The sequence below is a fragment of the Gadus chalcogrammus genome, chromosome 10, assembly GCF_026213295.1.
Source record: "Gadus chalcogrammus isolate NIFS_2021 chromosome 10, NIFS_Gcha_1.0, whole genome shotgun sequence".
In the NCBI taxonomy this organism is placed as follows: domain Eukaryota; kingdom Metazoa; phylum Chordata; class Actinopteri; order Gadiformes; family Gadidae; genus Gadus; species Gadus chalcogrammus.
Window position 1 is genome coordinate 5,622,331 of NC_079421.1, and position 12,500 is coordinate 5,634,830.

A 12,500-nucleotide genomic window follows, 5' to 3' on the forward strand; every position below is an offset into this window, starting at 1 on the left:
TATATAAATATAATTTCTTGCGTTTAAATTGCGACTTAGCACATTCTAGCTTACAGTGATTAACAGACTGTGTGTGTGTGTGTGTGTGTGTGTGTGTGTGTGTGTGTGTGTGTGTGTGTGTGTGTGTGTGTGTGTGTGTGTGTGTGTGTGTGTGTGTGTGTGTGTGTGTGTTAATGGTAGTTTCGACGCTATCAATCTCTATCTGCCACTGAGAGCCGGTTCCTCCTCCCTGCTCTGTGTGTGTGTTTGAATGAGCTGAAGATACCGAGCCTGCCCTTGTTTACCTTCCCATATTTGAAAACCAGGCCGCTTTGTCAATGCCTACAGTATCTAGTGCAAACAAAACACACACACACGCACACGTCCAATCATATGCCACCGTGCTCCGGCCTATTGTGCAGTTTGTAGTCTGTGCTAAATTAATTGAATGCAGGTCATTGAACAAAAGATCTGGTATAATCTCGTCTCTCTCTCTCTGTCTCTCTCTCTCTCTCTCTCTCTCTCTCTCACTCTCACTCTCACTCTCACTCTCACTCTCAAACAGATGTCAACACGACACAACCAACCCCAGACTCTGAACATTAACCTTCTATAGATAGAAGCACATACAGCTGAACTCAAGACCCCCCCCACAGGCACACACAGTCCTTGTGCCGGACCCCCAGGAAGGAAGAGGTCTGAGAGGCTGGTAAACAGTGGATCTGTGTCCGACTCCACTGGGCAAGAGGTCACCCAGTAACCAGAGGTCAAACTGACCAGTGAGCAACCTCTACCTCCACCAGCATCTCCTTCCACCTCCACCAGCACCTCCTTCCATCTCCACCAGCACCACCAGCACCTCCACCAGCACCTCCTTCCATCTCCACCATCCACCTCCTTCCACCACCAGCACCACCTCAGGGTAGCGGGGACGGGGGGGCCGACCCCGGTGCGGGAGCCTGTCTACGGAACAAGCAAGGCGGGCAGGAAGGCAGCGATGCTGGCCAAGATCCTGGAGCTGATGTGGGTGGAGCCGGAGGTGCTGGAGGCCCTGAGTGAGGAGCAGAAGAGGATTCTGTTCTTTAAGATGAGGGAGGAGCAGGTCCGCCGCTGGACGGAGCGGGAGGGCAGGGGGGAGACGGAGGACCACGAGGACAACCACGGCCACGGCGGCCCAAAGAAAGGTAGAAGGCGAGACACACGCATGGTCACACGCATGCAGACAGACAGACACAAACCACCACAGAGACACAGACACACGCACAGACACAGAGACACAAACAAATGCACACACACAAAGTCTGACAGACAGAGAAAGACAGACAGAGACACACACTTTTATGTTTATTTGACAAAAATGCAATAGTAATATTAATCCCACATTTCCAGGCTTGTATCACATGCATGCCTTTCTTCTATTGGGTGGCAGCAGTTCCTGCAGGTCTGACTTCCATACGTGTGAACAGCTTGTTATCCACCAAACCATTCAGTCAGAAACCATGCATTCATATCTTCCCTTTGAGGAGTACGTCGCCCTCTCTGGGTCACAGCAAAGCTCTGATCTTACCCACTTAGTCGTGTAGAACGAGAATATCTGTTTGCCCGTCGTGTTGTTAGGCTTTGCAATGTGGAAATGTTTTCAACTTATGTAGAGTACCCAACCTGCAGGGCTACAAGCTCCTAATCTCTGAACATTGTCCTCTAGCCTCTCCACAGCTAAGTCGCTATATGATGTAATAGTCTCTCAAGCTTTCTCTCTCATTCTCGGTCTCTCTCTCTGTTTGTTTGTTTGTTTTGTTCTTTCTTTCTCTCTTTTCACCTCTTAGCCAATGCAATCTCTGATCCTCTCAGTCTATCTGTGATTGGAGAATGAACACATACACGGCCACACACACACACACACAGAAGCACCAACCCAGCATTTACAAGACTTGGGTTGAGCCAGCTCCCCCAGCAGCCTTTAACCACATATTATCTTACAGTCTTTGTGCACCCAATCTCGGCCTGTGTCACCTGAGAGGCGGGTTGGTGTGTGTGTGTGTGTGTGTGTGTGTGTGTGTGTGTGTGTGTGTGTGTGTGTGTGTGTGTGTGTGTGTGTGTGTGTGTGTGTGTGTGTGTGTGTGTGTGTGTGTGTGTGTGTGTGTGTGTGTGTGTGTGTGTGTGTGTGCGTGTTGCGCAACATACAACCTGCTCTGCCGTCTTTTGTTCTTCCATTTGGAGCTCCAGTGGCCCAGCAAGTCAATACATATACATGCATGCATGCATGCATGCATACCTACATACATACATACATACATACATACATACATACATACATACATACATACATACATACATACATACATACATACATACATACATACATACATACATACATACACGAGCACTCAAAATAACGACAAAGACATGAATTGTTCATTGCATTGGCTTTTCTATAAACACACCTATCACTGATGGGTTTCATTGTCGGCCAATTGGATGTGGGGATGGGTAGCAGTGGCTTCCGGAACCAGTGCCTCAGCCTTGCGTCACTCTGTTATCAGTTATTCCAGACATAGTATATGATGGTGATGAGTCAGACTTTGTAGGGTTGTGGTACACCTTGCAACACTTCTCATTAAGATCTTGAAAGGGAGGGACTGTAACACATTTCACAATACCCCAGCCACCTATGACGCATCTATTTTCTGATGAGGAAAGTGGAAGCATCGAAAGTTTTTGGTTTTTGTTGACTTGCCCTGGGTCAGTTTCGTCTGAATTCATTGAGAGAGATTGGGAAATGCAAATACCTTCCCTTTCTGTGGTTGGTTTTGTGTATGTATTTACTTTTGGCATGGATTCCGATTGATACAGCAAGTTGTAAGTATTGTAGCCAAAATCATATACTATCAATAAGAAAAACAATATATAGGCTACCGTTGTGAGGAAAACTAATGAATGTAACGAAATAGTAAGATTTCAATGGTCGCGCCAGATTTTGACCATGCGTTCAGCGGTACGACAGCGCCATCATGTGGTGACTTTCGGCTGCTCCCTCCATTCGTTACATTTTATATTGAAAAGAAAATCCCGAATTGTTTAACAAAAGTAGATTATTATAAAGACGAGGTAAGGTTAAGAGTTCCATCATTGTTTGATAATCTATTTTATGAAGACAACCAAAATGTAATGAATGGGATTCGAACAGGGCTCATGTTGTTGTTGCCGTGCGCCCCTCCCCCAGCCTCTACGAAGCATGTGACCTGGCTGCTGGGCCGAGACGGTGACGTGAGAGTCAGCGTGATCGGTGAGGAGGATGAGTTCAGGTCCTCCAAACTCCTCCAGTCTCTGCTCAACAACAGGTGAGCAACAAAAACACTGAAATAACTCAGACCGTTTATAATACATTTCCCCTGGCAGTAAGTGTCAAGCAACACAACAATTTAAAAACAAGCCCCAAGCTCCCACGGGGAGTTCTCTGGCTCCAAGACCAGCCATCGTTCAACATGTATGATCATCTACGATTCTAAATACTGTCAGTAAACGTCTAGATCTTTGGTAAATAAACCCTTTGCCTTGTCGTGTGAATCCATCAGCGAGCAATGTTCAACATTGATATCAATGATGACTAGCTGCTCCCCCCCCCCCCCCCTAGGGAAGATGAGCATTGGTGGGAATGAGTATTGATGGTTTCACTTCCAAATATACACCGTCGACATCCATCGTGAAATACCCCTGGTTCACATCTCCCTGTACCCAGGTGGAGAAAGTTTGAGCTGTAATATGGACTCCTGAGGAAGCACGTTCGACTCTTTGCCCTTAACTTGAATTGTTTTGTCCTGCAGATATCATGATGCCTACATGGTCGATGTCCAGCCAGCCGCCTCGTTCCCCCCGAGAGTGACCGACCTACAAGGCCGTAGGCCTGGTACAGCGCTGGCCCTAGCTAAGGTGTGTGTGTGTGTGTGTGTGTGTGTGTGTGTGTGTGTGTGTGTGTGTGTGTGTGTGTGTGTGTGTGTGTGTGTGTGTGTGTGTGTGTGTGTGTGTGTGTGTGTGTGTGTGTGTGTGTGTGTGTGTGCTTCCAGAGACCCATTAGTGGTCAGGAGTACCCCTGTTGTTGTTTTGTCCTACCTCCATACCATTAGAAGTTGGTGAATAGAGTTTACAGGCCTTTACAGTGAAGGAATAGTTCCTTAACAAAGGGTCATTAACCCTTAGACCTGAGGGTGGAGGGAGGGACAGGGGGCCTGCAGGCAGACCTAGCCTATGTCACGTGATGCGTGATGTACTGGTGACCACGGTGACGAGGGAAACATCAGCTGGTCAGGGTAGGACCACCGGCCCGTTAACCATCCCGTCCACTAACCACCGGCCCGCTGCCCATCCCGTCCACTAACCACCCGTCCTGACTTTAAACCTGTGGACCACCGGCCGCTAACCACCGGTCTACGAACCATCGGTCCACTAACCACCCGTCCTGTCTGTAAATGGGCTGACCACCCGGTCTTTAAACCAGCAGACCACCACTAACCACCCGTCCTGTCTTAAAACCAGTGAACAACCGGCCGCTAACCAGCGGTCCACTAACCACCGGTCCACTAACCACCGGTCCTCTCTTTAACCACCGGTCCACTAACCAGCGGTCCACTAACCACCGGTCCACTAACCAGTGGTCCACTAACCAGCGGTCCACTAACCACCGGTCCTCTAACCACCGGTCCTCTAACCACCGGTCCACTAACCACCAGTCCACCAACCACCGGTCCACTAACCACCGGTCCTCTAACCACCGGTCCTCTAACCACCGGTCCACTAACCACCGGTCCACTAACCAGCGGTCCACTAACCAGCGGTCCACCAACCACCGGTCCACTAACCAGCGGTCCTCTCTTTAACCACCGGTCCACTAACCAGCGGCCCTCTCTTTAACCACCGGTCCACTAACCACCGGTCCTCTAACCACCGGTCCACTAACCACCGGTCCACTAACCACCGGTCCACTAACCAGCGGTCCACTAACCACCGGTCCACTAACCAGCGGTCCTCTCTTTAACCACCGGCCCACTAACCAGCGGTCCTCTCTTTAACCACCGGTCCACTAACCACCGGTCCACTAACCAGCGGTCCTCTCTTTAACCACCGGTCCCCTAACCAGCGGTCCTCTCTTTAACCAGCGGTCCACTAACCACCGGCCCACTAACCAGCGGTCCACTAACCACCGGTCCACCAACCAGCGGTCCTCTCTTTAACCACCGGTCCACTAACCACCGGTCCACTAACCAGCGGTCCTCTCTTTAACCACCGGTCCACTAACCACCGGTCCTCTCTTTAACCAGCGGTCCTCTCTTTAACAAGCGGTCCTCTCTTTAACCACCGGTCCTCTCTTTAACCAGCGGTCCTCTCTTTAACCAGCGGTCCTCTCTTTAACCAGCGGTCCTCTCTTTAACCAGCGGTCCACTAACCAGTGGTCCTCTCTTTAACCAGCAGTCCTCTCTTTAACCAGCGGTCCTCTCTTTAACCAGCGGTCCTCTCTTTAACCAGTGGTCCTCTCTTTAACCAGCGGTCCTCTCTTTAACCAGCGGTCCTCTCTTTAACCAGCGGTCCTCTCTTTAACCAGCGGTCCTCTCTTTACCCAGCGGTCCACTAAGCAGCGGTCCTCTCTTTAACCAGCGGTCCTCTCTTTAACCAGCGGTCCTCTCTTTAACCAGCGGTCCTCTCTTTAACCAGCGGTCCTCTCTTTAACCAGCGGTACTCTCTTTAACCAGCGGTCCACTAAGCAGCGGCCCTCTCTTTAACCAGCGGTCCTCTCTTTAACCAGCGGTCCTCTCTTTAACCAGCGGTCCTCTCTTTAACCAGCGGTCCTCTCTTTAACCAGCGGTCCACTAAGCAGCGGTCCTCTCTTTAACCAGCGGTCCACTAACCAGCGGTCCTCTCTTTAACCAGCGGTCCACTAACCAGCGGTCCTCTCTTTAACCAGCGGTCCACTAACCAGCGGTCCTCTCTTTAACCACCAGAGCCGGTCTCTGGACCAGGGGTTGGGGTCCCGGAGCAGCGTGGGGGAGCGCACAGACGCCGGCGCCCCGGAGGACGACAGCGGCTGTGAGCCCACCGCTGCCGCTGGCGGTGGCGACTACCTCGACCGCGACGGGGCCCCTCTCCGCCAGCCCGGGCTCCGTAACCACGGCAACCACCCGCCACCGCTGCGGGCGCAGTCGCTAGACGCAGGCAGGACGCTGGACGGAGGTGAGGAATTTAAAAAGGGAGAGGGATGCGGGAAAGAACGGCAGAATTCGAATGTTAATCCCTTACTGGATGATCTAGAACAAGTAATCAATAACCAATGACCGGATGCTCCTCCTTTTCAGAGGCGCCGGGCGGCCTGGAGGAGGAGCCGGAGTTCGGAGCCCGCGTGGCCGAGTCGAAAAGGACCTCCGCACCCGGGACCACGGTGTCCTCCAAGCCCGCCGTACCGGTCAAACCCCCCCACCTGCAGCCAGGCAACCGCTCTGTCCCCCGACCAGTACCTGAGGGCATCACCGCTAGCTAGCTGGTTAGCTGGCTCCATTCAGTGTCTATGTGCTGTGTTAGCATTTCACTGTAGCGCACAGCAAGTCCAACATGGCAACAGAGCAAAGAAGAAGGTCAATGCACGGATGTTGCTGAGGGTTGGAGGGTCGTTCCTCGGAGCGGATGGAGGTCCAGTGACGGCCATGAGCTGGTTCGAGGGCCTCTCCTCGAGTGAGGGCCCACTGGGAGACGGATGGACATCAGAGAGGGGGAGAGCTGCAGGACTCACCTGGAAGATGGAACACAAACACTGAAGCTGCTTGAAAATGAACCGATGGATGTCTGTGTTTTTTTTTAAATATGTATATATATTTACAATCGCAGGATATTCTTAAATATATCACCGGCCTGTTTTGTCTTCATTTTTAAGATGTCCGCCATGCACTATTGAATTGAAGAATATAATAAAATGGATCATTTCTATATATTTTTTATAAATCAATGTATTTTGGTACTTTCCATTCTGAATGTACAAACTGTTTCTGTATGTCTGTGCTAACTGCAACCTCATGTGGCCTTTTTATCAGTGTATATTTTCACTGTCTCTATATGATTACTTTTTTGGGGGGGGGGGTGGTATGTCTTAAAGTATGTTCGTAATAAATCAGACTTCCAAAAATTGAAGACCCGCTCCCTCCCCGTGTTAGTTGTGCCCTGCGCTTTAATGCCAAAGAAGAGCTTCTTGTTATTGGGCTAAATGGACAACGCAATAATTAATGTTGCAACTCTGGAAAACAGATCCGTCGCTTAAACTCGCAAGCAGGTCTACTTCCACGACGACGGGATGCAGTCGTGTCGCGCAGATAAGATACTGGGTTTCGGCATTTCATCAGATATTGGGTGGGGGCTGAGAGGGCTGGGGGCTTTGCACGTGCGTCGTCTCCACTTCTGACGTCACCGTCCCGCTTCGACTTTGAGGACTGGAATGTTTGACCTGAAGTTACTGCTTAACTACGGGGTGGTCACATGATGTCCTGTTTACGTCGTCGCTCCGATGCCTCGCCTTTGTAGCGCGATCTCTCATTAGAGACACATCGTTCTCTTGGACCGTGTGTGTGTGTGTGTGTGTGTGTGTGTGTGTGTGTGTGTGTGTGTGTGTGTGTGTAAGAGAGACCCCTTTTATGTGGCCCTGCATGGGAATCCAAAATAACAGGGACAGGGCCGCCTTACTTTGTGTCTTGTTTCTGGGGGGGGGGGGGGGGGGTTGGTTGTAAAATAAAATTGTCTATTTACGTGTCCCGATTGTTTTGGGTGTTTGTTTTGGGTGCCACCTCATACGATCACAAATAAGTCTATAAAATACGGGGGGAGGATGAGTAAGATAACCATCGATAAGAGATGTTTAGAAATGCATCTTTGAGGAGTCTTTTGTCCAATTAGGGTGGGGGGGATCCGAACGGAGGAGCCTATCGATGAGATCAAACAGAGCAAAGCCGATTATCACGCACCGCGGAGCGGGGCCCACAGCTGGACGGCGGGGGACCCGGAGAAACCTCTCCACACGCTCACACACCCGCCCGATCTCAGATGGTAGGCTACTCTGGGATAGTTGATATGTGTGTTAGTTTGCAGTAGCGTTATATTGTTTAACTATTAGGCCTATGCTATTATGTTATATTGTAATTTCTCTGTGTGTATGTGTTTTTGTGTGTGTGTGTGTGTGTGTGTGTGTGTGTGTGTGTGTGTGTGTGTGTGTGTGTGTGTGTGTGTGTGTGTGTGTGTGTGTGTGTGTGTGTGTGCGTGCGTGCGCGCGCGCGCGCGTGCGTGCGTGCGTGCGTGCGTGCGTGCGTGCGTGCGTGCGTGCGTGCGTGTGTGTGTGTGTGTGTGTGTGTGTGTGTGTGTGTCTGTGTGTGTGTGTGTGTGTGTGTGTGTGGTCATACGCAGTGTCTGCATATGTCTTGAATCATGTGACCGTCCAGGGCAAGTCATGCACAGTGTGAAAACCCCGTCTATATATAGTAGGTCAGTGTAGGGTTTCCTCTGTGAAGCATTGTAGGACCGGGGCCATCTTTTCCCTTATTAGAAGGGCGACATATTTGGAGGGGGAAAGGGCCTTGATCCGCGTTTATAACGACCTTTTTTTGTTATTTTACCCCACGTGCGAAGCGCGTTGTGTCCATGCTCCGTGAAAAGTCATTCTGGGAGTGCGGAAGCCAACATGAATGGCATTGGATTGTTCCCTGCATAAATGTAATACAATGTGGCCTTTCATGTGTGGCTGCCCGTGACACGGCGTGGCGTGTAAGACAAAATACAGTTTCTGCTTCAATCGGATGAGAAAAGGCGAATCGCGTTCACGAGATACAGGAGGACGTTAGAGGGTTTCAGAAGTCTGTGTGTAGAGCTGTACCGGAGGGGGGTGGCGTTGGGGGGGTCTACTGGTGGCGGGCGGTGTTGTGCAGCTGCCCTTGTTTAATGGACGAAGGCATCAAAGAGAGGCCCCCCCACGTGGTCTCACCTACGCTCAGTGAACAATGACGTCAAAATGAGCGGATTGATCCAGCACCCATCCACAAAGGTTTGTTGTGTGTTGGACGCTATACGCCTGGGAGACTTTATATGTATATGTTATAGTTCTACCAGATGACGTCCACATAGTCTATGATATATGCGTATATCAATAGATAATACTGCAGTAGGCCTATCTAATTCTGAAGTTAAACTGGGCACTATCATGCATTTGTTTGTTCATGCGACATTATTAGCCTTTTTAACAAAATGACTCGATTAGATTACTCGTCACCTAACCCTAACCCCTCAGATGAACCAGGGTAAACGCCCGCCCACCAAGTGGAGAGTAAAGACCATAAGAGGCGGAATGGTGCAGGTGGGAGCTATGGTCGGGTCGGCACATCGGCCTTTATAATGATGTTGTGAGGTGAGTCTTCAGAACGGAGGTACGCGATTACATTCTTGTAGGAATGTGCTCCTAAATTGCGTCCTTGACCAAAAAAATACTTACCATTGTGGCAAAAAAGGATTGGCCTTCTTGACAATTTTTGGTCAATCAAAATAATTTGATAACTCCGTTTTTGTGGCCAAGGGCACACTTTACACTCATTTTGACGGTGAAATCTTTTGAGGAGAACGGATGGCTACACGCCTACTCATTAAACACATGCAAGCCTACATATTTACCACTAGGTGTGAGCCATCCTGGTGGCCTGAGTGAATTTCTCACTAATCCTTTTGTTCATGAATAATTTAATCCAATTAAAGACTGTGGCCTATTGTGACACAGCATGAGCGAGAGAAAACTGCACTCGCGAAAAACAATAACGTTCAAAAACAATAATGTTAAGGACCTCATGTTGCGGTTTTTAAAATGAACTCATTACCCGTCCGTGCTGATAAATGGCAGAATCCACTGGCGGAACGGTGCGTGTGTGAGCGTCGTCAGGCGGCGCGGGTTAGGGAGAGGCCCGCAGAACACACCGCAGGATTCATCAAGTGGTAGAATATATTTCACTAATGCAATGCCATTTTAGCCTAACAGATGTTTTATCCATTGTGGCTGCATGTAATTTGCATGCAATTTGTATTCCATTTTCAACACTGTGTTACATGAAAGTTATCCCGACTATTTTTGGAATACATTTTCGTATAAACGTCATACTTAGGCTGCGCTGTTCCCCTGCAGCAGAGGTCAAAGGTCGACAGAGACAATATCGCCAGAGGCTGAACGGTGAGGTCTGGTTTATCGGCCGGGTTTATAATACCCAATATGCTCAACACAGGTCGATTTTGATTAGTATAACACACATTTGTAAGATTTCAAACAAAGTAAGGGGAATGTAAAGGAGGCATTTCAGGACACACGGAAGATATACCATAGCGATTTAAATAAATAATTCAAATAACAAAAGCCAAACAAACAAACAAAGCAAAGGATGCCCCCTCCCCTGGTCCCAGCTGGAGCGGGCTGGCTGGCTCCAGATGGTTCCAGAGCAGAGGACTGGTCTGGCCCCAGTGCTGCGTACTGGACCAGGTTACTGGTTGGAGAGGGAGAGTGGTAGAACGTGTGTACCTCCACCGCCGCCCTCGGTGACAGCACACATTGGCTATCTGGACGACGCATCCATCATTAACCCCCTCCACACACGCACACGCACACACACACACAATCACACACACATACTAACCCCCTGCACAAGGACGCACACACACAAGCACACGCACGCACACAATCATACACACATTCAAACCCCCTCCACACACGCACGCACAGCACAGGCACACACACACACGCACACATGCACGTACAAACCCATGCGCAGAGACGCACACACACACACACACACACACACATGCACACACCTCACTACCACCCTCTCCGTCTCGCTGCATCTCAATCTCTCTCCATCACTTCACGCACTCTATCTCTCATGGTCCATCTCCCCCCCCTCTCTCTCTTGTTCCCTCTCTCTCCCTCTCTCTCCCTCTCTCTCTCTCTCTCTGTCTCTCTCTCTCCCTCTCTCTCCCTCTCTCTCTCTCTCTCTCTCTCTCTCTCTCTCTCTCTGTCTCTCTCTCTCTCTCTTGTTCCCTCTCTCTCTCTCTCTCTCTCTCTCTCTCTCTCTCCCTCTCGCTCTCTCTCTGTCTCTCTCTCTCTCTCTTGTTCCCTCTCTCTCTCTCTCTCTCTTTTTCCCTCCCTCTCTCTCTCTCTCTCTCTCTCTTTTTTCCCTCTCTCTGCGGTGCCTCTGTGGCCTGCTTTTTCATCTCTCCCCCCCCGATGGTTTCACGTTGCTATGCCCCCCGCCCCAGCCCCCACCCCGCTGCCCCCTCCAGTCCCTCCCTGCCGCCTCTCCGTCCTTCAGCACGTCTCTCTCTCTCTCTCTCTCTCTCTCACTCACTCTCCCCCACCACCCCCCTCTTCCCACACACACACACACACACACACACAGGCGAGCGCACACACACACACACACGCACACACCACCGCCGCAAGCCTCCTCACGCTCTCGCTCTCGCTGTATCTGCTTTCGACCTCCCCCCTCCCACTCCCCCCCCCCCCCGCCGCCCACCCTCCCTCCCCCTCCCCTCCCTCCCCTCCCATGACCCCCACAGCCACCCCTCCCCTCTCTCGCTCTCGTTCCCTGTTCCTCCTCTCCTCCTCCTCCTCCTCTCCCTCCGTATCTATCCAACGCTTCTGGCCTTCTGTCCCCCCCCCCCTCCCCTTCCCTCTCTCCCTCTCTCCCTCTCTCTTCTCTGCCCTGCGTTCCCCTGGCTCTCTCGCTCTCTCCCACTCACTCTCTCTACCTCTCCCTCTCCCTGCTGCCATCTTGCAGGCCAGTGGAGCCAGACTGCAGGCGTTCAGGGAGCGACTGGGCCTTCTGGGCAGCGGGTGACACAGATTTCCGGTGTGTGTGTGTGTGTGCGCGAGTGTGTGTGTGTGTGTGTGTGTGCATGCGTGACGGGAAAAGGGAGGAGGAGGGGGGTGAGGGGGGTGTGGGGGGGATTAAGCTCCAAATCACTAGAAAGGCACCGAAGGGCGAAAAAAAAAAAAAAGCCGCAGATCCAAGAATTTGAAATTCCCCTTTGTCTGGGAAAGGAAAGAAATACTAGACGGTGGACTTTAAAAAAAGGAGAAAGAGAGAGATAGAGAGAGGGGGAGAAAGAAAGAAAGAGAGAGGGGGAGAAAGGGAGAAGGCGTGTTCCTCACATTCACTGGGAACATTGTAATAGCACGGTGTTGGGAGCGCCGACGTGCTTTTCCTCCATGAGTTGGCAGTGTCCTGGCGTTGGCTGGCGTGCTGTGCTTTCTCTCTGCCTCTCTGACAAACACGCACACAAACACGCAATCCCCCACCCCCACAGACGCGCTCGCACACACACACACACACACACACACGGTCACAGGCACGCACGCACACACGCACACAGTCCCTCTGCGATCCCCCTGACTGAAGGCGCACAGGAAGTGCAGCCGTGGCCCAATTATAGCGTGACACCTCGGGCCGGCCGTTACCATGGTTACG

At 51.0% G+C, this 12,500-nt stretch overlaps 1 protein-coding gene across 1 annotated transcript in view; it reads left to right on the top strand.

Moving 5' to 3' along the window:
- zgc:92242 (uncharacterized protein LOC436899 homolog) overlaps positions 1 to 7,346 on the top strand; it is a 7,873-nt gene extending 527 nt beyond the window's left edge. Inside the window, exons 2-6 of the mRNA XM_056600490.1 lie at positions 545 to 1,163; positions 3,203 to 3,320; positions 3,804 to 3,909; positions 5,973 to 6,201; positions 6,324 to 7,346. Coding sequence (XP_056456465.1) covers positions 977 to 1,163; positions 3,203 to 3,320; positions 3,804 to 3,909; positions 5,973 to 6,201; positions 6,324 to 6,505 — 822 coding nt within the window. The 5' untranslated portion in view covers positions 545 to 976 and the 3' untranslated portion in view covers positions 6,506 to 7,346. The remainder of the gene's footprint in view (positions 1 to 544; positions 1,164 to 3,202; positions 3,321 to 3,803; positions 3,910 to 5,972; positions 6,202 to 6,323) is intronic.
- The last annotated feature ends 5,154 nt before the right edge of the window (positions 7,347 to 12,500 follow it).